Below are 27,095 nucleotides of genomic sequence, written 5' to 3'. Positions count from 1 at the left end.
TAACTTCTGAGAGTCTATTCTGACTGCCTAGCAACCAAGCAGTGACAACAAGACTCACAAAGGAAGTCACTGCTCCCAGTCAAGAAATAGCCCCTGGCACACACACCCCAATAAAACCACAAAATGGAACTTTTCACATACGTTTTTGTAGAGATTAAACAAACAAGATATAACATGTAAATCAGAGAGCTTCATAGGTGCTGGTAGGTGGATTTTTTTTGCGTTCAGACAGAGCCAGACTAGCTTTTTCCAGTCTTTATTCTAAGATGAGCTAACTAACTTGTTCCAGCTTCATATTAAATAGATAAATATGAGAGTTTTATCAATTTTATTATCGAAAAAGGAATTAGCATATTTTCTAGAATGTCAAACTATTCCTTTAAATTTTCTCCTGCCATTACAACCAACCTAAAAGTTGCCAGATATTACTTTGACAAGATGGAACTGCCCTCTATAATTGCAAATTTCCTTATCCAGACGCCCTTAAAATGTCTGCTTTTCCTCGCCTTAAAGTCGCTCTTGAGTTGAGGGTGGCCTTGCTATGCTAGTTACAGAACTTTTTTGGCTCCAGGGCCTCGGATTCTGGTAGAGCGTTTTGCATAAACTAAAGTGAAGGTTTATTAGTTCATAGACTGCCACCGCACAGACACACACACACACACACACACACACACACAGGCACGCACACACTCCATCGAACATAATCCCATTCTCTCATGAGAAAGCATTACTCTCAGGCCATCAGAATCCCATTACCTACACTGAATCATAAGTAAGAGAGAGAGGGAGACTGTGTGAGAGAGAGAGTGATGATCGGATGGGGCTCTATCAAGTAAGTGAATCAAGAGATCCGTCCACACATACACACACGCTAGCAGCCATCCCAAAGGTGCAGAGACACGGGGAGGGTGTGCATGAAAATTGACCTGCTGAATTAAATTGATTCTTCAACAATCAGTACTTACAGTATGCTACCACGTGCTTATTAAATTGAGTGTGACTCATTGGTCTATCATGACCATATGAGCACGTGTGTGTGTAAGAATGTGTGTGTTCATCTGTGTATCATCAGTGACGAAACCAACAAGCATCACCCTGTTTCTCTCCCGTCATCCCTCCCTCCCCCTTTTCCTTCCTTCTCACCTCCCTCCCCCTCTCTCCTCCTGTCCTCTCCTCGCAGACGGCTGTCCTAACTTGTGTAACGGGAATGGCCAGTGCACCATGGGACAGCAGAGTTGGCACTGCGAATGCCAGACGGGCTGGAGAGGCCCCGGCTGCAGTGTTGCCATGGAGACCTCCTGTGCCGACAACAAGGACAACGAAGGAGGTGAATTGAGGGGAGCGGGAGAAAATTTGGGGTTGAACCATTTTAAGTGCGGCCTTCCCTTAAGAATGCCCCTTGTAAGAAAAAAAATAGCATGTGAAAGGAATAAAGCACGATAGAGGAAAATAATGAATTAAAACAAGAAATAGAATTAAGATAGAGGTCTCATGAGAGCAGCCCTCACTTCCAATGCCAAAATTAAACTTCCTTGTGTGAAAGCATCAAAGACTATCAAGATATTAAATCAAGAATGGAAGAAGTAGAGGTTTTGCCATCCTTCCGTCATCATCACTCTTTCTCTGTCTCTTAGATGGACTAACAGACTGCATGGACCCAGACTGCTGCATCCAGAGCCCCTGTCAGAACAGCCCACTGTGTCGGGGCTCCCGGGACCCTCTCTTAGTCATCCAGCAGAGCCCTATGTCCCAGCCTCGCGTCCGCTCCTTCTACGACCGCGTCAAGATGCTGGTGGGACGGGACAGCACCCATATCCTCCCCGGGGAGAACCCATTCAACTCGAGGTATGGCTGGAAAACGCACAAACACAGGCTACAATCACACATTATTAGCATTCATAGCACCAGCGGTATCCAGGGGTAGAGTGCACGTGTTGTTTATGCATTATGTTTGACAATCATGTTAAATAAATGGCTGTGAGATAGCATGTTAGAGAATATTACGCCTTTGATGCTCTGAGAAGGTTTGACATTTAGTGAATAAATGTGTGCGGAGAAAAATACCCCAACTTTAGATTCAACGGCACAAATATCAAATAGACTTGAGAGTGGTTCACAGAGCCAGCCAAGACCTTAACAAATCCCAGAGCTGAAGCACACCGAGCCAAGATTCCCTGTAGATTTAGCAGAGCTGTGAAGCGCTGTCCACGGTGCTGATTCTTGTCTCCATACATTCACACATACCAACATCAGAGGTTTCAAAGGAAATAGCTCATCAAAGTGTTGTTATATGTTTAAATGTTAGTCTATCTCTATGTACCAGTTCTCTGAGGCGCAGCCACTCACACACACGCGGCCATACACAACCATACGCACATATCCATCTACATTGTCATGGTTTGTTTACATGATTGACGTGAGCTAATCTAGATGGCAGGGCTTGCTGATTGTTTCTAATTAATGAGTGGTGGAAGACCAGAGCATTAAATGAATGGGCAAATTAGATGATTGAAAGATGGGGAGATTAATCAAACCAGATGATTGATGGTTAGGAAGATTGGGTTGATAGATTGACTATCGCTCTCTCACTCTGTCTCTTCTGTCTTCTTCCAGTTTGGCATCTCTAATCCGGGGTCAGGTGTTGACTACAGATGGAACCCCTCTGGTGGGGGTGAACGTGTCTTTTGTCAACTACCCCCACTACGGATACACGCTGACGCGGCAGGATGGAATGTATGTACAACAGCTCCCCAGCACTCCTTGCTGAAACTACCTCACCACATAGGCTGCATTATTAGATTAGATCAAATTGGATTAGATTGGATTAGATTAGATTAGATTAGAAAACTATAATGATCCCATGAGGCTGTTGCAGCCACAGATAATTAGATACAGCAAAGAAAGGGGATTTCGAATAAGAGCAGAGGAAATGTATTTACAAGAACAACACAACTGAGAGTCAAAACTCAATCTTAGTGAGAATATATTAATAAAAATGATAATTGAAAGGAATGCAGTGGAAAAAATGGCAAAAACATATGAACACAATATGGTGTACTGGTCAAATGCTTGAGAACAAAATTAGTTTTTATGATTGTTAAAGGGGGCCTATTATGCTTTGTACTTATTTTCTGTCATATATATAATTTTACTATGTTAGTTGTTCATATTAAACGTGACCAAAGTTTTAAATAATGAGGTAAAAGTAATCCTTGTCAGCATAAATCTCATTAGATCGTTTCTGGGGGGGGGTTTCCGCTTGAGACAAGCTGACGTCAGCTCATGACTGATTTCTTGATAGGATCATCCACTCCGTATTTACATTACGTAGCTTACACTGCTACATTTTTTATTTATTTAACCTTTATTATCCAGGAAGTCCCACTGAGATTGAAATTCTCTTTTACAAGAGAGACCTGGCCAAGGTAGCAGCCAATCTACATGTACAAGCCAAGCTACATGTAGCTACATGCTAACGTCAGGGAAACATGTAATCATGGTTGCTGATGTTGTTCATTTTGTAAACAACATGAGCAGATTTCTTGATATGGTCATCTGCTCCAGGAACGCTATTGCAAGTATTTACATTACGTAGCCTATACTGCTACATGTAGCTACATGCTAACGTCAGGAAAACATGTGTCTTTGTTGCTAATGTTGTTCATTTCTCGCCGGTTTTGGATGATATTCCTGTTGAGACATATCCTGTTGTAAAAAATTTGGTTCAGACGCTTTTATTGGGGATTTTTCACCAGAAAGTTTTGCTTTACTACAGTCATTCCCTAGCACAATGATGGTACAGAAATGCCTAGATAGAAGGCCTGGAAACGTTGACCAATCAGAGTAGACTGGGCTTTTTCAGGGGAGGCTTAAATAAACAGGCGTTAAAATGGACCATTTCAGACAGAGGGTAAATACAGGTGTTCCAGCACAGATAGTATGAAGACAATGAAGTGTTTTTTGACCTTTAAAGCATGTAAACATGTTCTAGTAGAAACCAAAAATAAAAATATGAACCTGAAAATGAGCATAATAAGTCCCCTTTAAGGTTTTACGTCAGGTTGTAGAATTATAGAACAGTACGAGTTTCACTTAAAATAAGCAATATGTGAAATCAAATGACAGGGCCATCAAAGAAACTTTTAAACCAACATTGAAGTTGGATTTTTAAGTACCATAACTCTTTGCTCCAATAGCCACTTTTCGAACACTTTACGCTAACTCACCTGACATGTCTTTCCATTTCTCCTGCAGGAATTCCAGTTTCGAGAGCATTTTAGGCTGCTTTAATTTGACTTTTCTGTCCAATTTCCCCCCCCTACAAGTAATTTTGAATTTAAGTCTGGCTGACATCCGTAACATGTTATTTCAAATTTTTGATTCATTGGTTCTTTAGACTGACCTCCACTCATTAAACGTGCAGTTTCTGTGTTTCCTGTCTCAGGTTCTTTAAGCGCCCGTCTCCTCCTCTTATCAATGCTTTTCTTTACAGCGTTTTCCTCCAGTTAGGCCGAGCTGACGCTGAAACATCTGAACTTCTCGTAACATTTAATTAACCTTGTATTTCAGGGGCAGTCACTAGCCAGTTTCACGGACTTGTGACTTGAATGAACATGTTCTGATGTCCCCGTCTGACCTTGTTTAGTTTTGATGAGGGCTTTTTTCCTCCAGTTGTTAGAGGCTCTTGGCCGCAGCACTTCCAGACACTTACAAAGCTTTGGCCATTTGCCATAGCAAATATGTGTGTACGACCTTTTTCTATATTAATCATTACCCCACAGCTGTTAATCAGACTTTGGAGACAAGGGGTTAAAGAGCATCTAATAAAATCACTTCTACACTGACACCAGTGTTCTAACATTGTGTTATTTATATTTCAGACCTTAAACACTTGTCTAGACAGCCTGTCTAGATGTGCATGTTGTAAAAGTGTGTCGTACCACTATGAAATAATTTTTTAAGATCTATTCCAGGTGTTTTTTTGTGGATGAATTAAAGCAGTGGAGTAAATGTTGTATTCGAAGAAACAAAGGCTGACAGTGTATGAGTCCAAATAATGGTCCACCACAGCACGTCCCCATCTGTACCTCATTTCCATCCTCTTCTTGCAAACCTCTCCAGGTTTGACCTGATAGCTAACGGTGGGGCATCACTGACTCTGCGGTTCGAGCGTGCCCCCTTCCTGAGCCAGGAGCGCACCGTGTGGCTGCCCTGGAGCCAGTTTTATGCTATGGACACTCTGGTGCTTAAGACAGAAGAGAACACGATCCCGGGCTGTGACCTGAGCGGCTTCGTCAGGCCTGACCCTCTTGTGATTGCATCCCCTCTCTCCTCCTTCTTCAGCTCCAAGCCAGGGGAGAAACCCATCATACCGGAGACACAGGTGCAGTACCACTGACCTCTGGCAGCCGGCTAATCTCCCTTCTGGTTCCCTCGCTCTCCTCCCACTCTCCTGTATGCCTGTGTCTTGTAGCTCTCTTTCTCCTTTCACTTCCATAGCTTTTCCCCCCATTTGTTCCCTCTTTCTCTATTTCTTTATTTCTACCATTGTTTTTTCCCTTTTTTTGTCCTTCAGCCGTCAGTGGAAGCGTGACCCCCATTACTGCCTCCCTCTCTAATCCCCCCTAATCCCTCTCTCCTGTCATCTTCTCTCTTTGTCTTCCAGGTGCTGCATGAGCAGATCGAGGTGCCTGGTTCGAGTCTGAAGCTGTGCTACCTAAGCTCCAGGACGCAGGGTTACCGCTCCCTGCTCAAGGTGACCATGACTCCAGCCGTGGTGTCCATGGGCCTGCTGAAGGTCCACCTGATGGTAGCAGTGGAAGGTCATCTCTTCCAGAAGTGGTTCCACGCCTCACCCAACCTGGCCTACACCTACATTTGGGATAAGACCGATGCATATGGGCAGAGGGTCTACGGGCTTTCTGAAGCAGTTGGTGAGTGGAAGGGACTGATGGAAGCTTTTTTTCCCAGTGGAGTAGAAACTTTACCAGTAAGGCAGCACTGGCTATGACAGAGGGAGAGAGTGCTAATTAGGAAGCCTGAAGGAGAGATAATACACCGAAACCAGGCCTCCATCCACTACGCAGTATAGCCACAGTTAAGTGCTTTTTTTTTTTTTTATACGTCTATTTTTCATTGAAGCCGCGTGTGGTTCAGTCAGCCAGCCGTAACTGTGGTGAAGGGTTATTAGCCATCAGGGTGAGTTAGCAGTTAGCTACTGGAACAGCAAGCATGAGTCCAGGGGAGCCTCAGTGCTATTACATTCTGCTGTCACAGTCGCTCACAGATGCTGTCAGCCAAGCACTGCTGTCAGGCCACAGATGCAGTGGACATCTGGGGCTTCAGTGTGGACTAAAATCATGAGGGGCATACTGTTTGGGAAATTACATTCGCTCAAAGACCCCATAGTTCCCCAGAATGACTGTAATTTGACATTTCTCAAACATAATAAAGCATATACATGGTTTATGATTAGGTTATGTTTTGCTAAGTGTGGATATAGACTCAGGTACACTGCATTATTGTTTGTCGCGAAGCTGAAAAGGTGCTGGCAACAGCACTCTCACTGTGACACAAGTGGGAGTTGATGTGTTAACACACTTTTCCTTTCAACAAGTTGGAACAGAGCAACACACACATGCATGCACAGCATTGCTCTATGGTACCAGAGGCTTTAAACAATCCGATTGTGAGGAAAATAATTGTACACGAGTCATAACCAAGAGAATAAATAGGCGTAAATGTCTAATTTTACCCATCTACCCACATTGTCCAATAAATGTCCCATTGGTGTGACAGCCCGTTATACAAAAAACAAACGCCCATTGCTCTGATGTCTCATGTTACTGAAAACACACAGTTAGGTAACCGAAACACCAGAAAAATGTTTGTATTGTTTGTCTTTTTAAACCACAGATATGTTACACTTGCACATTATTTGATAGCAGATATATTTAAATCTTATGTGTCTTAATGCTAAGGTAATGTACATGATTAGGTTTAGGCACCAAAACCATGAGGTTATAGTTAGGAACAGCTCAAACTTTGGTTTAAAACACCTACGTCTGGTGGCACAAAAGCTGCTGGAAAAGTCGGGACAGGTTGGTAAAAAGCATCCGTGTTTGGTGACTCAGATGCCACCATGAAGGGTCGTTCACCTGGAATCAGTGGCTCAAACCATGCTGAGAAGCTAAGGGTCGGTAAAACCACTTGAGTTCGATAGCTCAACGTTGCGGGGAGCTACCTGCAGGGAGTGTGTATTTTCAGAGAAACAGGACCTCAGAGCAGTGTGCATTTGTTTTTGGGATAACAGGCTTTTGCGCCAATGGGACAATTTTCTGACTAATGGGGCTTCGAAATTCTGGAAAGTCAGAACAATAGCGTAGTAATTTCAAGTGTCACAGAATGGTCAAAGTCGGAACATTACATTATGGCATTTTTTGACATTATTGATTGTACATCGCACAGGGGGAAAACTTGTTGTACAAATGCACTAATTATTGTATGTCTGACATTGCTGACAGTACATACAGTACGTACATATGCAGAGTAGTCTTAATATATCTACTTCAAGTCAGCTCATTTTCCTTCTAAGCACCAATCAGCACATGTGCATGATTGGGGCAGCAGCAGAGCTTTCACAGTGGCAGCCAGGGTGACCTGCAGGTTTAAAGGCACACTGGGCAATCTGTCCAATTAGCAAGGTTTTTAATTGATTTAGCAGCATGTGAGGGTGTTAGTTAGGTGTGAGTGCAGGTTTTGGTACAGGTGCTAACTAGCTTCTCTGTGTATCACACATTTCACAACTTAAATGAAGTTGGGAGGTTATGCTCTAATTAAGTTTTACGTCACTTCTCTTCCTCCGTTAGCTCTATCGTGTTTATGTATCCTGCTTATGTCTTTTTTCATCACCTCTTTTTATGTTGACACCTATTTTTTCCTCCACTTCTCTCGCCTCTACCCTCTTCTATATGTAGTGTCAGTGGGCTATGAATATGAGTCCTGTGCCAGTCTCATCCTCTGGGAGAAGAGGACGGCCATTCTGCAAGGCTACGAGCTGGATCCCACAAATCTTGGCGGCTGGTCACTCAACAAGCATCATATACTGAACACAAGAAGTGGTACGTACACGCACGCCTTAATATTCCCTTGCAAATAAGCACACACTTTTCCACTTTTTTCCTTCTGGTTTATATTTATCCAGTCCCCCGTGTGTAGCGTGTTTACAGTACTGTATATCTCACAAAACTTGCTATTGTCTTGGGGAGGGGGTAGGCTACACTGCGCTTCCTGTGGTTCATATGGAGTTGCCAGGTGCCACTTTTTACCTGTTTCACAGGAAGAGCTTGTGTTGTCTCACCTAGTTTGACTCCCTCATCCACAAACGCCAGCCCTACTGAGTAAATATGTGCGCCGACCAATCAGCAGCAGCTAGCACAATAGAGGCAGGGGGTCGGGAGTGGTGGGGGGGCAGAGATACATTTTCCACCAACTGATTCGGGATGTGTGCGGCGCTTGGCGAAGGGGAGTCATTTTTGTTGCATCATCTACTGTACCATTATCTACACTCTGTGCAGTAATGCTGGAAAACATGGAAATATAAATGGGCTGATGCAGCAACGTTCACCTGCTGTGACAATCAGTGTACTAATGGAATGGACGCAACTGGAGAACCAGTGGTGTGTAGAGGCATTTTTAGATGTGGGAAAATGCATCCAGCCTCCCTCGTCCTCCTCACCTGATATAAGCCGGCTGTACAGTAGAGTAATGTTTTCCCGGGAATGATGCAATACGACTATGTTTTACTTTGGCCGTCAAAAAGACTTATGTCAAAATAATAAAATGCTGCGCTGCAATGATGAATGGAACACACAAGTGAACAAAACACCACTGCAGCACTGTTAAAAAATTTGGAATCTGCTAGAACAAAAGCTCAACTGGGTACAAAGGCTGAGAGGACGATGCTATATATTTGAATGGTCTTTGATGCTTTTAGGCTGTAGAAAGTCCTCTTTACAAATAGATTTTCATTTATTTTTTGTGAAGGGTTTGCAGAAGAGGAGTGTTTTGTACACGGAGAACAAAATGCCAATCAATGGTTCAACCAGACTGACGATTAAACGGGCAGAAGGAGACAAAGAAACATCTGAGCAACAGTTAAATGAGAATAAAATAAATCTCTAGTCGCTGGAAAAAGAAAGTAGAAACTTCAGCATCAAAGTGTGTGCAGATTTAAATAGGAGCAGGTGTCTGTTACAGTGTCAAGTGTGCAATAATACCTATAACAAGCTGGAATTAACAGGCAATGTGTTGCTTTAGCAAAGCTATTCTTAAATCTTCACAACAGAAGTAGGAGGGCACCCAAGGGTTAGCACAGAGAATATCAGATGAGCATACTATGCACTTACAAATCACAGTTTAAACTTATTAAATCTAATTACTGAGTAGACTGCAGCGGGCTCAAAGAAAAATGGGTTCCCAAAATATTTAGAGTCCACTTGCACATTGATGGTTCATTGTGGTCACTTGTGCTTTTCAGGACTGGGGAACAAATTCAAAATCAAAGGCTGTTTGGTTACAACAATATTATCCTCTGTCATGCAACACTGTGAGGACATCACGTAAAATGAAGTTTTGATGATGTAATTATTGGGGCCAGAACTATTTCACATGAAAATATTTCAATGTTCAATGTTACAATAATAAGGCAGAATTTGTGAGGTCTTAACTAATTTAAACATCCATTTTTAATTTCTTTTTGTGAATTTGAGTGAAGCCTTTCTATGTAAAAGTCCACATTTCTAATATTACAAATATTTTTTTTAAAAACTATAATACTGTCATTTTCATACTTGCATTTACCTATTAGCAAAATACAGATTGACTTAACTCACTCTAATAACCAACAAAATAATATATTATTATATATAATATTCCTACATAACACTCATCTCTGCACAAGACCACATATATACTACTTATAAATGTCTGATACCTGAAGACACCCTGTACATTTGGTGTCGTAATTATGCTGTTTAATCAGTTGAAATAGCCATTATTGAAGAAAAACGTGGATATAACATTTAATCCAAAACTTTCGAAGGGAGATTAATTTATTACAAGCCTAAGAGCCTACAGCCACACTAGCAGCTGCACTCTAACATCAGCATGCTAACGTGCTAACAGTAGCTCTTTTTAAATAGCAACTGTGCAAATTTGCAGGTTAATGGCCTCTTCATTTGCGAGGACAAGGAGGGCGCGCAATTCCTTGTCTCCCCAGTTGCACATCTTTACAGTGTCTGTCAGGTTTGCATTTCCCTCTTACTACTAGCTGCTCATTCCTTCTATCAGCTGTTTCTTGTTTATCCACACCAGTGGGTCGCACGCACCTCGGATCAACTCGCCAATCCGACTATCTAAACGCTCGCAGCTTGCCGGCAAAATGGCCCAACATTCGCCGAAAATCTGGCAGTGTAAAAGGGGCTACTGACAATGCTAACATGTTATGTTAAGCAAGTTAAATGCTTATCATCTTATCATCAGGGTGTTCTCACACAATCTCCTTACTTGAGTATTAGACATATACACATTTTGATCTGACGATAGCAGTACTTAAAGAGTTAAGGAATTAGCAAAGGCATTACAATTTGTCATGGGAAGCCATCCAATAATTGTTAAGACATTTTACTTGCTCATGCTAATGTCTACCTTATGGTGGTGCAAGATGAGTCTTGACAAAAGTGGTGGACCAACCAAACAAAAGACATCGCCTTCCCTATTCCCACGCAGCAAAGGTGTCTAAAATATACTTGTATAACCTCTCAGCTTCTAATGTTACCAAAGATCCTCTAACCAAAATACTGATCCGGATCTATTTATGTTTCTCTTCACCCTCACTCTTGTCCAGGCATTCTACACAAGGGTAGTGGCGAGAACATCTTTGTAACCGAGCAGCCCCCAGTAATCACCAGTGTCATGGGAAACGGACGGAGGCGCAGTATCTCCTGCCCCAGCTGTAATGGCCTGGCAGACGGCAACAAGCTGCTGGCACCGGTTGCCTTGGCAATGGGCATCGATGGCAGCCTCTACGTTGGGGATCTCAACTTCGTGCGCAGGGTCTACCCATCTATGAACACAACTGGCATCCTGGAATTAAGGTAAGAGAATAATCAATCAGAAAGCAGATTGGGATTTTGAGGGTTTTTTGATGTTGCAGGAGACATACTGATAGATACAAAAAGGGCTGCATTTAATAAAGTAAGATGGCAGGAGAAGCAGAGGGGGAAGACGAGATGTTTTTAGTACATTAAACATGTAGGATCGCACCGTCCCTTGAAACAGTAAAGGTGAGACACTGGGGATGGCAGGACTGAAGTAGAATTATTCACTGTACTAGATACCATTTCTCCAAGGTGTTTAAATTTTGCTCTTCACACCACAGCCAGCTTTGTGTTGCTTTCCCCAGACTGTGTGAATTAACATTTGTCTTGTTGTGCTTTTGTCTCACTCTCTCCCTTGAAGGAACAAAGACTTTAGACACAGGTAAGATTCTTTGTTACGATAAATTAAAAGATATTTTTTTCCTGAACATTTCAGCGAAAATAGCAATAGTACTACTTCAAATTAAATCAAGCTGTCCTTTGACGTTTAAAATAATCATGTCTTCCTTTCTATCACCACAGTAACAATCCAACCCATAAGTACTTCCTGGCAGTGGATCCAGTAACTGGGGCTTTGTTCATCTCAGACACCAACTCCCGCCGAATTTACCGTGTTCGCTCATTAACGGGAGGTCGCCTGCTGTCAGATAATGCAGAGGTGGTGGCTGGGACAGGGGAGCAGTGCCTGCCCTTTGATGAGCGCTGCGGTGACGGCGGCAAAGCCACTGAAGCTACACTTATGAGCCCCAAAGGTGAGCCACTGGCGAAGAGTCTGGAAAATTAATCACTAATTATGTTGATGACTGAATAATCGTTTTAGTCAATTATCAAGCAAAAATGTTGGCTCTCACTGAGTCCTGTTTGTGGAATGTGAGGGTGTGCTGCTTTTTCAAGCCTCCGTGCCGGCGACAGCTGCGGCCAGGGGCATTATGTTTTCGGCTTGTCCGTCCTTCCCATTTTTGTGAAGGAATATCTCAAGAGCACCTTGAAGGAGGTTGCTCAAATTCGGCACAAATGTCCTCCTGGACTCAAGGATGACCTGATTAGATTTTGGTCAAAGGTCACTATGACCTCGGGTTGAAGATGTGTATGAAGCATCCACATTTTTGAATTTGTAGCTTCTTTGCAGCAACATTCAAATTTGAAGTGCCTACTGTCACGCCTACACATGAGGCTGGACAGACCTGATTGTAAACTGCAACTTAATCTAATTGGTGGAGGCATATAACCGTAAGACAGTAATTGTAGCTCTGTTTTATATCTTTATAAACTGAATATCTTTCAGATTTGTGTAGTTGTTTGGACTCAACAAGACATTTAAGATGTCACCTCGGGCTATGGGAAATTGTGACAGGCATTTTTCACTATTTTCTGACATTTTATTGACTTTGCTTGTAATGGAATTAATCGTTAGTTGCAGCCCTAGGGAGGTATAGTCAAGCCAGTGCGGCCAATAACCTCTATATTTAGTCTTGATGATTACAGTTTTATAATTTGTTGAATTTCAGGGAATTCTTTAGATTGTTTTGGTCAAATGTCACATGTAGATTGAGGCGCATTAAATTTCCCTTGATCGGAATATAATTTGTTACTCGTGACTCAACTAAAGCAGGACAGACACAGAAGGAGGTTATAAACCAGGTTAATGTTAAACTTATTAATGGAATTATTTTTGTGGATCATCGGATCTTAGAACATTGTGACACCAAACTGTCAAGGATGTCACGCTGTCACATTTCCTGTCTGTGACACAAGTGTGTGCACATGTGCAGATGTTGGTTTATATACAGTATGTGTGTGTGTATGTGTGTGTGTGTGTGTGTGTGTTTGTGAGAGAAGATGGGAGAGATAGAGAAGACAATGAGCCACTGATTCCCTCTTACCTGTCACAGGCAAAGTCAGCCGGCACACATCAGCTTGCCCTCTCCCTGCTTGTTCCTTCTCCGTCTTTCTCTTCCTTCCTCTTCCTCCCTCTTCCTCTCTCTCATTTACTGTGTGCCCTTCGCTGTATCCTCCGTCTGTTGTGGTGCATCTCGGTGCGTCTAGAAGTTATTTTGGGGCACAGTTGCCTCGAACAAACACACCTGTCTGAATGCCTGCTGCCTGTTAGACCGACGAGGCTGACACAGCACCACTGGTAAACGCTAAAATAGAGAAAGGCAGGAACAAATGAAAAGAAGAAAGGTGGGGGCGCCAAAAAAAAGAGGCAGCAGCAAGGGGAAACAGAGGAAGGAAGTAGAGTGCAACAGATCACTTGGCTTTCTAAAGAATCTGCTTGCAGTCTACAGTTGCCCTCTGGGAGGAGCATGAGCTCAGCTCTGCATCCTGATGACTCATCCCAAAACTAACACTTCTCTAACAGTTCGATGCCCCTTCCATCACTTTGTTCCCTCTCATTCGATGAAGCATTGAGCAATTCGGCTGTCAGGGCTGCTATCCGTTCTCAGCCGGTGGAAGGAGTGAAGTTTAATTGACTTAAAATGTCTATGGGCTGCCCGTGGCATTTGAGTTATAAGTCGTCACTCACGGTGTTCATCTCTGCTTTGACAGGTATCGCAGTGGATAAAAATGGGCTGATGTACTTTGTGGACGCCACCATGATCCGTAAGGTGGACCAGAACGGCATCATCTCCACTCTGCTGGGGGCCAATGATCTGACTGCCGTACGGCCGCTGAGCTGTGACTCCAGCATGGACGTCAGCCAGGTATGGCGGTTAAAGAGGAAGTGCGGGAGAGACAAGAGATGGCGGTGTGATAGATGACGATCTAACAGCCCTGTGAGTGCTGAGCTATGACGATTGTGTGGACACGCGCCAGCCAGGAGGTCAGGGAGGGACTGATTTAGGGGGGGATTAAAGAGTCCATGGATAAATGAATGGATCAAAAGAGAGTGAGGACTGCAGTCACTTAAAAAAAAATGAAGAAGAGACTTGTCTGAGCCTTGGCATCCTTTCAAAACGCCTCCCTCAGCATAGATATTATCTCATGTATAACTTTTGTTTCTGCCTACTAGGTGCGTCTCGAGTGGCCCACTGACTTAGCAGTGAACCCCATGGACAACTCTCTCTATGTCCTGGAAAACAATGTCATCCTACGCATCACTGAGAACCACCAGGTCTGTACCACAAGGCTGGATCATCACTGCAAAACCCTTAGGGTGGTTTTGACAGGATTTAGTCCCAATTAGGCTTTCTCTGGCCAATTTAGAAGTAAAAGTTCATATTCAAACATAGTTTTCTAAGTTTTGCAGTGGTGGTTGCATTACTAATTAATTAGCTCTTGGAAAATTCTACTTTCTGGAATCTTGCTTCATTATGGAAAGTTTCATCTGCAGTGTGTGAAGAGCAAAGCACTGCTAACATCTATTCATGTTTGTGGAAGTATTGCCATCGTTTGATCATTGATGTGACACTACATTCATTCATTACAGGTGAGCATCATAGCAGGTCGGCCCATGCACTGTCAAGTGCCAGGTATCGACTACAGCCTCAGTAAGCTGGCCATACATGCAGCCCTGGAGAGCGCCACAGCCATCGCTCTGTCCCACACCGGCATCCTCTATATCGCTGAGACGGACGAGAAAAAGATCAACAGAGTTCGGCAGGTATGAGATGGAGGAGTGCTACACACACAACCTTATCTTTGAATACCCCTGCACCCGTATCAGATAAACTCAAGTACCCTTTTATCAACACCACCCACCAGGTTCCAAATGTGTTCATAAATGGGATATTATTAAACACTATTAGGGCGTCCAGAAGCTCAGTAGGTGGGGCATGCGCACCATGTACAAAGGCAGTGTCCGTGCTGCAGTGGCTGAGGTTTCGATTTCAACCCACGGCCCTTTGCTGCATGTCTCTTTGCCCCCCCCCCCCCCCCCCCCCCCCCCACCACCGCCACCACCACCACCACCACCAGCTTTGTATCATCACAATGTGATTCATATGTGTAAATGAACTATGTTAAACTCCTCTCAACCTTACCAACACCCAGATCTCCCTGCTCATTTGCCAGCAAGAACTGTTGGCTCTTGTGCCATTGCTCAAACTACAGATTGTACTTTCTCATTTTTGTAGACAAGTATATTATTGTATCCAGAAAGAGCCTCATCTACATCTTTTTCTGTCGTTCTCTGAAACTCAGATTAGATTGTAAAACTACACAGTGTTGAACAAATATAAACCAAGAGTCTGTTACTGTATTGCCTATTTGTTGCCTAAAATGCCTTCAGAAACATATTTTAGCTCACCCTTTAGCTGTAATTCGAGATCTTTCTTTACCAGCCAGTGGCCATATTGTTTTCAAATTAATTTTCTACCACAGTTTTTCCATGTACCCTCTGGTAACAACAGAAGTACTCCCCAGGGTACAAGTACCCCTGATTGGGAATCACTGCTGCACACAGTTGTTCAGCTGCGTGGTTGTTTTAGAAGGAATTTGTTAGTTTAAACTTATTTTTGTTGGCTAGCAGAACTGACAGCACAGCTGGTCAGGCTGTGTGGGTGCTTTTAAGATATTCTAAGATTGTTTCAGATCTCCAGACACTACATTCAGTTCAGGCACTTTAATGTTTTCTTCCATTCCTCTGTTTTGATAACTCAAAACGAATTGTGCTTTTGGTGATCCATTTTCTTTCATTGTGTGGTGAGAAGGTTTTTTTTTCCCCCATTCTCATCATTAACCAGCTCTCCTCTTCCATTTTCTGTCTGTGCGTTTTTCTTAGGTGAGCACTAATGGAGAAATCTCTCTCCTGGCCGGTGCCGCCTCCGACTGTGACTGCAAGAATGACGTCAACTGCAACTGCTTCTACGGCGATGATGGCTATGCCCCCGATGCCGGCTTGAACTCCCCCACTTCCTTGGCTGTGTCCCCCGATGGGACGCTCTTTATCGCAGACCTCAACAATATACGTATCAGAGCTGTGCGGGCCAACCGGCCCGGCCCTGCCGTGTCCAGCGTGGGTTACGGAGGATCTGCGCAGTACGAGGTTGCATCGCCAAGAGAACAGGAGCTGTATGTCTTCAACGGGGAGGGTCTACACATCCAGACAATTAGCCTGGTAACTGGGGAGCCACTTTACAACTTCACCTATGGTCCTGATGGAGAGCTGGCCATGCTGGTGGATAACTGCAACAACACAGTGAAGGTGAGAAGGGACGGCCAGGGCCAGGGAGGAGGAGCCGGACTGCTCAGACTGGTGCTGCTGCCAGAGAATCAAGTGGTGACCCTGGGACTGGACCCCACCGGAGGGCTGCGCAGTGTGTCAGCCCTGGGCCAGGAGGTGGCTCTGATGGGTTACAGTGGCAACACAGGCCTCCTGGCTACCAAAGCTGATGAGACTGGATGGACCACATTTTACCAGTGAGTATTTGATAGTGTGTGAATGTGTGTGTTTGAATATTTCCATCACTTATCTACATGTCTGAAATACAAAATGAATGAGTTTCACAGGTTTTATGTTCATCATGTTCTATTGAATTCCCAATGATTCATCTGACACCTCACACAGTGTGCTGCTGCCCCCCAGTGTTGGCTTTAATAACTACAGCCAACTCCTGAACAATGACTTGCTATGTCCCTCTCAGGCAGTGTGTGTGTGTGTGTGTGTGTGTGTGTGTGCGTGTGTGTGCTTGCACAACACACATTAAGTTCAAATATGACACTTTCTTTGCCTTTGCCAATCACCCTCCCTGCAATCTCCCAGGTACGACAGTGAGGGTCGCCTGACCAACGTCACATACCCCACGGGCATGGTGACAAGCCTCCACCGGGAGATCGAGCGCTCCATCAATATCGACATCGAGAGCTCCAGTAGAGACGACGATGTCACCGTCATCACCAACCTGTCCTCCGTGGAAGCCTCGTACACTGTGGTGCAAGGTAGAGACACACTCAGCACATACACGGAGGAAAATGAGCTGGTCATGAATTTTTAAATACTTGCAGAGGATGTGGCATGGAGGGCTCAAGTCGTCAACGTAGGGCCATATAAATCAAAATGCAATATCAATTATGTTACGAATTAATTATTGAGTGGTAGATAAAATTAAAGTGGGTTTTTATATGTTATTGATGCTTGGGCAAGACACTAAAACTATTTAATCTTGGTATTCAAAAATATAGCCGCCCTCTGTGATGGTGGATATGCGCCGGCCTGCCGACTCTAATTGAAAGTCTTGTAATTTTCACACAGTTATGTGCATGCACCAGGAGATTATTTCCCTTCCCTACCCACATCCAGCCTTTCTCTCGCTCCCTCTCATGGAGTAAAATTACCAATATATAGTTGTTAATCCCAGCTGGGATCATCCTGCTTTTGAATATCATCACAGCAAAATTCATTAACTCATGCAGAGTGAATCCTCCTTATCCCTCAAGCTTTCTCCTCACACACATAGACACAGACGCACCGACATACAAATACAGCTCTCAACCATTTCCCATGATCCCTGAGCTTATTTGGTCTGTTTAGAGAGGAAGGAGAAGAAGGAGAATAATTTTCTCCCTTTTCTTGACCACTGGCATGACAGAAGTATGAATGCAGACTGTGCGCTATATAAATCTGAAGGTCTCCTAGAAAATAAGTTGTAGATGTATTCAGTGATCCACCTGCGTTGCGGGAGGAAAAGGGGAGAGTTGTTCACGGAGCTGTAAGTCATTTAAGGTTTCCACCGCACTATGTGGGTTTCAGCACGGCTCTCTGCTGACATACTCACTTAACCATCTCCCTCTCTTTCCGCTCTTTCTCGCTCTCTTCATTAACTCCTGCACAGTGAATTCTCGTTGGCCCTCAAGCTCTCATTTCTCTCTCTGTCTCCCTCTCCTTCCCTCTCCCTCGCTTCTGTTTTATTACGAGGTCGTTCAGACAGAGAGAGCAGAGAAGATTTATCTAAAGGCTGTTGCTGCCAAGTCAATGGAAAAAGCTTCACTTGTCTGTTTGAGGCATTGTTAAAATGTGCCTGGAGCTTTATTACAAATTGGCCTTATGGATTACTGTCATTTATGGCGGGGCTTCAAAGGGAGACACCATCTGATCCCCTAACCTTTTGTAAATGAAAGAAGGAAAAAAAAAAGAAAAGCTCCCTCCCTCTGCATCTGCCAGATATTTCTGAGCTGAAAACAATTTTATCTTACTTTCAATCACATCATTGTGATCAGGACGCCTGTTTTCAGACATCTGAGGGAAAATTTTGCCTCAGCATTAGGCACGGGCTTATCTGTTTCCATTCTTGTGTTTGAGAGTGAGTCATTAAACTGTAGAGATAGGGAGATTGTAGAGAGAGTCAGTTTAGCCTGACTATTTTCATTCAGAATATTTTAGAGTTTGCGCGGAGGTCTATAAATATTTTATGGACATGATCTTGTTCTTACTGACGTGAGCCTGTCGGCTTAAGATTAGACTTTTCCTTGTCTTTTATGTATCAATAATTGCTTTTCTTACAACATGGATATCTTGTCAAATGCTGCTAGACAAAGGCTAAAAGTCATCTAGTCCCTTCAGTGGCTACTATCCTTACCTGACTCATACCTATGTGTCTCCCCCTACAGACCAGGTGAGGAACAGCTACCAGCTGTGCAATAATGGGACCCTGAGAGTGATGTACGCCAATGGTATGGGTATCAGCTTTCACACAGAGCCCCACATCCTGGCAGGCTCTGTCAGCCCTACGATTGGTCGCAGGAACATCACCCTGCCCACTGACAATGGCCTCAACTCCATTGAATGGCGTCTGCGTAAGGAGCAGACCAAGGGCAAGATCACCGTGTTCGGGAGGAAGCTTAGAGTGAGTTGACCTTTTTATATGTCAGTGATGGCCTTGTTTATAAAACAATGTTAACATTTCCTGAAATTAACTCTTCTTTTCCCCTTCTCTTTAGGCTCATGGTCGCAATCTGCTCTCCATTGACTTTGACCGCAACACACGCACAGAGAAGATTTACGATGACCACCGCAAGTTCACGCTGCGCATCATGTACGATGCTCAGGGCCGGCCAGCTATGTGGTTGCCCAGCAGCAGCCTGGCAGTTGTCAACGTGTCGTATTCTACCACCGGACAGCTAGTTGGGCTGCAGAGGGGAAGCATGAGTGAGAGGACTGAATTCGACCCACAGGGACGCATCCTGTCTCGCTCTTTCGTGGACGGGAAGGTGTGGAGCTACAGCTACCTCGACAAAGTAAGCACATTTATCTTTAATATTGTCATCTAGGTATCAAATCTTAGCAAGGCAAGGCAATTGCAAGAACAAAAAGCAATTTGGATTGCAGAATTGAGTGAAGTAATACATCATTTTCATGGTTATGAAGATTCAAATTTGTCAGCTGAGAGCAAATTACTGCTGGTGCTATTTCACAGGAGGCAAGTCATCCATTGATAATGCTATTATATTAATCCGGATTTCGTCTCACTCTCTGCTTCCAGTCCATGGTGCTGCTACTGCAGAGCCAGAGACAGTACGTCTTTGAGTTTGACGCCTCAGGTCGGGTCACAGCTGTCACCATGCCCAGTGTGGCCCGCCACACCATGTTCACACACGTGTCAGTCGGATACATCCGCAACACCTACAACCCCCCAGAGAGCAACGCCTCAATCATCCACGACTTCAGCGAAGACGGCAGACCTCAGGCCACGCATTACCTGGGCACCGGCCGCCGTGTCCTCTACAAGTACGGCAAGCTGGCAAAGCTGTCAGAGATTGTGTACGACAGCACCGCCGTCACTTTCGGCTACGACGAGACAGCTGGTGTGCTGAAGATGGTCAACCTGCAGAGCGGGGGCTTCTCATGCACCATTCGCTATCGCAAAATGGGCCCGCTCATCGACAAGCAGATCTACCGCTTCAGTGAGGAGGGAATGGTCAACGCAAGGTTTGATTACACCTACCATGACAACAGCTTCCGTATCGCCAGCATGAAGCCAGTCATCAGCGAGACGCCACTGCCTGTTGACCTCTACCGATACGATGAGATCTCTGGAAAGGTGCATAAACTTTGTTCCAGTCTATGTTGTCTCTTCATCCCCTGTTGAGCAATGATGTACAAAAGAATGTAACTTACAAAATGAACTTCACCTGTGTGTACCTTCTTTGGTCGGCTGCCAGAGGACTCACCTTTTCTCTAAACCTTTCTACCTACAGGTGGAGCACTTTGGAAAATTCGGGGTCATTTACTACGACATTAATCAGATCATCACCACCGCCGTTATGACGCTGAGCAAGCATTTCGACACCCACGGTCGCATCAAGGAGGTCCAGTACGAGATTTTCCGTTCTCTTATGTACTGGATGACAGTCCAGTACGACAGCATGGGACGGGTGGTGAAGAGAGAGCTCAAAATTGGGCCCTACGCCAACACCACTCAATACCGCTATGATTATGATGGAGACGGTCAGCTCAGCGGCGTGAAGGTGAGTTGGTGTAATGTGAAGTTTTGTTTTGAAAGCGTAGGTACTCCAATAGACAAAAACTGACAGAATCACATTCACAAACTTCTTTGTTTCATCCAGGTGAATGATTGGTCCACTTGGCGCTACAGCTATGACCTGAACGGTAACCTCCATCTGCTAAATCCCGGGAACAGCGCCCGCATCTTGCCGCTCCGCTATGACCTCAGAGACCGCATCACACGCCTGGGGGATGTCCAGTACCGCCTGGATGAGGACGGCTACCTCAGCCAGCGTGGTTCAGATGTTTTTGATTATAACTCCAAAGGTCAGCTTCTGAGGGCGTACAATCGAGGCCCCGGCGGCTGGAGCGTTGTGTATCACTACGACGGGCTGGGCCGCAGGGTGTCCACAAGGAACAGCCTGGGACAGCACCTTCAGTTCTTTTATGCTGACCTCAACCACCCGACCAGGGTCACGCACATCTTCAACCACTCCAGCTCGGACATCTCGTCGCTCTACTATGACCTGCAGGTAGGCGTGGGAGGACGTTTCTACCAAAATCCTTAATTTATATTGAATAATCTTTTCTAAGAAATCTGAGTGCTTATAAATATTGTCGTTAGAGCAACACAACCTTGTTTAAAACATGTACTGAATCTCTGACTGTCTCGTGATCAGGGACATTTGTTCGCCATGGAGGTGAGCAGTGGAGAGGAATACTACATAGCGTCTGACAACACCGGCACACCACTGGCTGTCTTCAGCAGCAATGGACAAATGATCAAGCAGGTAATTCACAAAGTTTGCATCTCACATTATTTGCCTCCAATTACTGCTACAAATTTAAATTAAATGATGTTTAAAACAACAAGAAATCTTTATGAGGGAAAGGCTTCTGCAAAAACTGACTCTGCTTGTGTCCCCCAGGTGCAGTACACAGCTTACGGAGAAGTGTACTTGGACTCTAACCCAGAGTTCCAGCTGGTGGTCGGTTTCCACGGTGGTCTCTACGACCCCTTGACTAAGCTGGTCCACTTTACCCAGCGGGACTATGACGTCTTGGCCGGGCGCTGGACCTCGCCCGACTACAGCATCTGGCCCAAGATAGGGAAGGATCCCTCGCCATTTAATTTGTACATGTTCAAGAACAACAACCCCCTCAGTGACATGCTGGATGTCAAAAATTATGTCACAGGTAAGGGATTAATAAGTATTAATGTGGTGCACGTGTTGAGTTCTGTTGTATGAATATTTCTACATAATTAGGCCTTTTTTTTTTTCTTTTTTTTTTTTTTACTTCGTCTCAAGTCACTAGAGTTTTATTCAAACCTGTCTATTCCCCCTCAGAATTTAAAAATTTCACCACAGTAGACACAGTGGATGTTTCACACAAAACATTTTACTAAGTCAGCATATGTTTTTTCAAGAATGTAATGTTGATGCAGCAGAATAGTCACATAAAACCAGTGCTGTAATGGTCAGACAGTAGATGAGGTAACATCAGTTCAGACTCCAGGACAAGCTAAACCTACCTTATTTCCTGACACTGTCTTAGATATATCTTCAGCGTGTGGAAGAAACAAATTGTTATGTTATGGAAAACATTGTTTATGCAAGTAACAACGTACTGCAGATGGCACAGTAGCTGATAGCTTACCATAACACCAGATGAGACACACAGGCAAACACACTTTCACGTTTTTATGCTTTAAAAGAAAAAAGATTCATTTGCTACCGTGTTTAACTTTGTCATTCAGCTAATTAATTTCCCTCATGTCTGCTGTAGATGTGAAGAGCTGGCTGGTGATGTTTGGCTTCCAGCTCAGTAACATAATCCCAGGGTTCCCTCGACACTCGCTCTACTTTGTGGAGCCGCCGTATGAGCTGCAGGCCACCCAGCACTGTGAGAACGGACAGGTACGGACCGCTGTGCTGAAAATATTACAATATTCAGGAGAATCAAAGCCAAAATTAACCCCATGGTGGTGATTCAGCTGTTCATGTTAATACAGACACCAGTCATCTGTCACAGCAATATTTGCACATTACAGTCAGTTGTGTGTTAAAAGTCAAGTGTGTAAGATTTAGGGGGACATATTAGCTGCAATGGAATATAATATAATAAGTATGTTTTCTTAATTGTATAATCACCTGAAGATAAAAAATAGTTGTGTTTTCCTTTCTTACCTTATGAGTAGCATTCGAAAAACAATGATTTTTTGCTTTATTCAGATTTTTTTTTTACTCTTTTAAATCATCCGTTTTTTTTGATTTGGAGAAAATGAGACCACTGCAAATAATTCAGCTCATGGTAAAATCGTCCTGAATGTCTGGATCTCTAAAGTTATCAGGAAAAAAAGTAGCACATTAGCAGGTGCTAGGCTAGTAGCCCTTCTCCAGTGAGCAAAACAAGGTAGGAGAAACACTGATTTTTAAGATGAAACTGTTTTATTCAGAGTTTTGACAAGTTTTAGTCACCTGGTCTGTTTATTTTGGAGAGGATGAGACCTCTGTGGATAAATCAGCTCCCACTTAAAACCTTTCAAACAATGAACACTGAGGGAATCTTAACCGGGAAAAGTTTCAGCTGGGTGCAATTTGCAGTCCTCACCACTAGATGTCACTAAATCCCCCTAAATGTTACATACTGCTCTTCTATCTGTAAACAAAGTGACAAAGCTCTATTTTCTCATGTAGCTCATCACTGGCGTGCAGCAGGCAGCAGAGCGTCACAACCAGGCCTTCATGGCACTGGAGGGTCGTCTCCTCAACAAGGAACGCCGCAGACGCAAGGACAAGCCTGGTCACTGGTTCGGCACCAGCACCCCCATAATAGGCCGAGGAGTAATGCTGGCTCTAAAGGAAGGCCGAGTGGTAGCTGGCGTTTCAGCTTTGGCCAGTGACGACAGCCGTAAAGTGGCTCTGGTGCTCAATGGCGCCCAGTACCTCGAAGGCACCCATTACACCCAGGACGGGAAGGACTGTCACTACTTTGTGAAAGTCGGCTCTGCTGACAGTGATCTGCTGGCCCTGGGGCTTACCAATGGGCGTAAGTCACTAGAGAGCGGTATCAATGTTACCGTGAGTGGCCGCTCTAGGAGAGGAGTGACTGTAGAGTTCGCAGTTCCGTCGTTAGTACTGAGCGTGCGGTACGGGCTCGCTGTGGACGTGGTGGATGAAGAGAAGGTAAGACTGTTGGAGCTGGCCAGGCAGAGAGCCTTGGCTGGGGCCTGGGCCAAGGAGCAGCAGAGGGCCAGGGACGGAAAGGGAGGCAGTCGCCTCTGGACGGAGGGGGAGCGACAGCAGCTCCTAACGACAGGTAGAGTACAAGGCTACGATGGCTACTATGTACTGCCTGTGGAGCAGTATCCAGAACTGGCTGACAGCAGCAACAACATCCAGTTCCTCAGACAGAACGAGATGGGCAAGAGGTAACAGCCCACCTGAACTCTCCCCACTCTCACTTCTCTAGATCCTGCTCCTTTTTCCTACCCAGCCTCCTCAACCCTACTCCTCTTAAAACCCATGGAGAATTAACCAACAAATGGGGTTACTCACGGAACGCTGCAGGGACTTTTGAAAAGAATGACTTAACAGAAAACATATTATTGTTAATTTTACTGCCACAGGCAAAAAATTTAGTCAAACAGTTCGTTTTTTTGTTTTTGAAAAAAACTTTGAACAACTGAAAAAGCACTGAAGAACTCTTGAGAACTGTTGCTTAATGAATAAGAAGATTCCCCTTTTTAAAAAAGATAGTGATATTTTCGCCCCTATTTTTTGGGTCACACTGAGAGCGGCCATGACAGCTACTGAACACACAGTGGAGTTGTACTGCGCTGGCCTCTGCGGTGCTTCTGTCTCTAATAGACACTGAAGGCACAGGGACCAAAGTGGAGACAAAGCCACTCCAGAGTGCAGCCATTGCAACCAACACATCACACGGAGGACGTCATAAACAGCGACAGACAAGGCAATGTTAAAGGTCGTCCAATACTATGAGTCGTCTCCCTGTCTCAGGCCTCCCATCGTCCACCACGGACCAGTCCTCTGCTGCTGAGGCGGCGCACATCCAACCGAGCAACACACAAGCTAACGGCATCCTTGAACAAATCCAAGCTGTTAACGGACTGGAGAATAAACTTTTTAAAAAAAAAAACAAATAAAAAAAAGTGATGGCTATATTTGTGGACAGTGGTATCACACAGCATTGTTTATTTTAAAATGGGGTGAAGAATCATATTACTACATATGTGTCCGACTACACTAAATTTCAGGATGTTGCGTATATTGTAGATGCCGTAGTTTTGTACGTTTCAGTCGCGGTAGAATTGTGAGACTTTCACCAAGGCACTTCTGTACAGAACGATCAAACACACCACTCACAGAGTCCGGAAAAACATGCTAAGTTAGTATTTATTTTATTCTTTTTTAATTTATTTATTCTTAGTACTATATGACAATCATGAATGAGTCACCAGTTCTATTCCAAATGAACATTAATGGATGAGTTTATTTTCTTTTGTAAAATATGTAAGAAATGTTCATTTTGTTTTTGTATTAATTTCCGTTTGCTGCCAGAGCAAATAATAGTCACTCTCAAAAAGAATAATTTATGTAATAAAGTGTTTTAAAAAAAAAAAACGGTTTATACTTTAAATAAAGTCTTTAAAACTGTGAAATCTGTTTTTTCGAACTATATTTCGATGTACAGTGTATAGACCTACCTTTATGCAGCACAGTAGAATATTGTCCAGAATATCAAGTTTTATATTTCTAAGAGGAAGTGGCTTGTAATGTGCAAAATCTTTAGCTGGTCTTACTACTCTAGAGTTTTGTGGCACTCTAATATTCCATATCTACAATATCAACCCCCCCAGTTTGTTGTTTTTGACTGTTTTTTTGTTCGGAAGCAGAGATATTTCTGTCCTAGATCCCAACAGCAGTAGCAGTAATGGATCCCTCTCACTGTGAAGAGACTCGTGCTGGATGTCATAATGTACCAAATCAGTATTATCAAAGGATGATTCTTATACATTCACTGAAACGAGACTCTTCTGAGAACCTTATCAATAAAACATAATTGTTTACTTCAACTGAGAGACGTGTAGTTCACTTTCATCTCTTTTTTTTTGTGTGTTTGAAGATGATTGATGTTCTCTCTACAGCGGCAACTTCCACCACACTTGAATGGCATACATTAACATTGGTTGCATTTCAAAGCAATCTTTGGAGTGTTGTTGGTATACCGCGAGAAGAAAAAAAAAAAGCTCTATTGATTGAAACAAGCCATTTTTTTCTTTCTTTATTAATAGTGCTGCGGCTTCAGATGCCTCGGATATTCTGAACTGAAAGAAATTAATACGTAAGTGACACTGATGTCTTGATGGCATGCCAGTAACACCCACACACAGCTACTGTACCACCTCTCTTCAAACATGTTGCTTAGTTTTCTGAACACACACACATACACGTAGGGGCTAATATTTTCGACACTGACTGGTCATCGATTCTGATGTGCTTTTAAGTAGCCATTACAATTACGCCTGTTAACTCCAAGTGCTTACAGATAAGCCATCATTTTCTATTGAATCAGAGATGCCTCATCCCCTCTCAGCCGTGTAAGAAGTGGTATTTTTATAATAACTATGAATTACATGGCTACAGTGCATTCAAAAAGTATTCAGACCACTCCGCTTTTTTTTTTTTTTTTTTTCAGTAAAATGCTGAAATCATTCAAATTCATTTTCACTCAAACTCCCATTTTTCACAGCTTTAAGTTAAAGATCTAAGACGTTCGTGCAAGGAACTGGGATGTTTTCAACTCCCAGGAATTGTGTAAAGATTCTTGCAACGTAACGGTGGTGCATTGTCATGCTGCTAAATGAGGTCACGGTAGCAGACAAATGGGTCTCAAGATGTCGTAAAGGGTGAGTGGCTTCAGACAGTCTTACAGGTGAAGACCCTGGACGTGGAGATCCTGAGCTGGTGTGGTTACATACGGTCTGCAGTTGTGAGGCTGGTTGAATGTACTGCCAAATTCACAGAAAACGACAGAACAGAGGCTTATGGTGGTGAAATGAAAATGAATATTCTGTTCTCAGGCAACAGCTCTAGTAGATACTCCTGCAGTCAGCATGCCAATGGCAAACTTCCTCATAACTTGTGACATCCGTGGCATTGTGTTGTGCAATCAAACTGCACACTGTAGAGTGGTATTTTATTGTGACCATGCCAAGGCAAACCTGTGTAGTAATAATGCTGTTTAATCAGCATTTTGATATGCCACGTCCGTCAGATGGATGGATTATCTTGGAAAAAGCAACTTGCTAACACAGATTTAACACATTTGCGACCAACATTCGAGAGAATTGTCTTTTGTGTGCATAAAAAAGTCTTAGATCTTTAACTTAAAACTGTGAAAAACAGGATTTTAGAGTTAAAAAGGGGAAAAAGAACATAAATATTATTACAATGACATAGGTATTCAGACCCTTTGCTATGACAGCTGAAATTTAGCTCAGGACCTTCAGTTTCTCTTGCTCATCTCTG

The 27,095-nt window shown here is 43.7% G+C and overlaps 1 protein-coding gene across 13 annotated transcripts in view; it reads left to right on the top strand.

Moving 5' to 3' along the window:
- The window catches only part of tenm2a (teneurin transmembrane protein 2a), a 238,044-nt gene extending 212,405 nt beyond the window's left edge, over positions 1–25,639 (top strand). For all 13 annotated transcript variants that reach the window (XM_033632873.2, XM_033632871.2, XM_033632870.2 and 10 more), the window contains 23 exons: positions 1,181–1,327; positions 1,635–1,845; positions 2,614–2,733; positions 5,122–5,383; positions 5,666–5,933; positions 7,977–8,120; positions 10,907–11,156; positions 11,521–11,541; positions 11,682–11,911; positions 13,710–13,864; positions 14,173–14,274; positions 14,590–14,763; positions 15,883–16,520; positions 16,864–17,039; positions 18,708–18,943; positions 19,038–19,334; positions 19,580–20,137; positions 20,295–20,564; positions 20,664–21,074; positions 21,222–21,332; positions 21,471–21,738; positions 22,330–22,460; positions 23,241–25,639. In XM_033632873.2, coding sequence (XP_033488764.1) covers positions 1,181–1,327; positions 1,635–1,845; positions 2,614–2,733; positions 5,122–5,383; positions 5,666–5,933; positions 7,977–8,120; positions 10,907–11,156; positions 11,521–11,541; positions 11,682–11,911; positions 13,710–13,864; positions 14,173–14,274; positions 14,590–14,763; positions 15,883–16,520; positions 16,864–17,039; positions 18,708–18,943; positions 19,038–19,334; positions 19,580–20,137; positions 20,295–20,564; positions 20,664–21,074; positions 21,222–21,332; positions 21,471–21,738; positions 22,330–22,460; positions 23,241–23,978 — 5,918 coding nt within the window. In that variant the 3' untranslated portion in view covers positions 23,979–25,639. The remainder of the gene's footprint in view (positions 1–1,180; positions 1,328–1,634; positions 1,846–2,613; positions 2,734–5,121; positions 5,384–5,665; positions 5,934–7,976; positions 8,121–10,906; positions 11,157–11,520; positions 11,542–11,681; positions 11,912–13,709; positions 13,865–14,172; positions 14,275–14,589; positions 14,764–15,882; positions 16,521–16,863; positions 17,040–18,707; positions 18,944–19,037; positions 19,335–19,579; positions 20,138–20,294; positions 20,565–20,663; positions 21,075–21,221; positions 21,333–21,470; positions 21,739–22,329; positions 22,461–23,240) is intronic.
- The last annotated feature ends 1,456 nt before the right edge of the window (positions 25,640–27,095 follow it).

This window comes from Epinephelus lanceolatus, chromosome 7, assembly GCF_041903045.1.
Source record: "Epinephelus lanceolatus isolate andai-2023 chromosome 7, ASM4190304v1, whole genome shotgun sequence".
Taxonomy (NCBI): domain Eukaryota; kingdom Metazoa; phylum Chordata; class Actinopteri; order Perciformes; family Serranidae; genus Epinephelus; species Epinephelus lanceolatus.
This window is presented reverse-complemented; position numbering and strand designations above follow the sequence as displayed.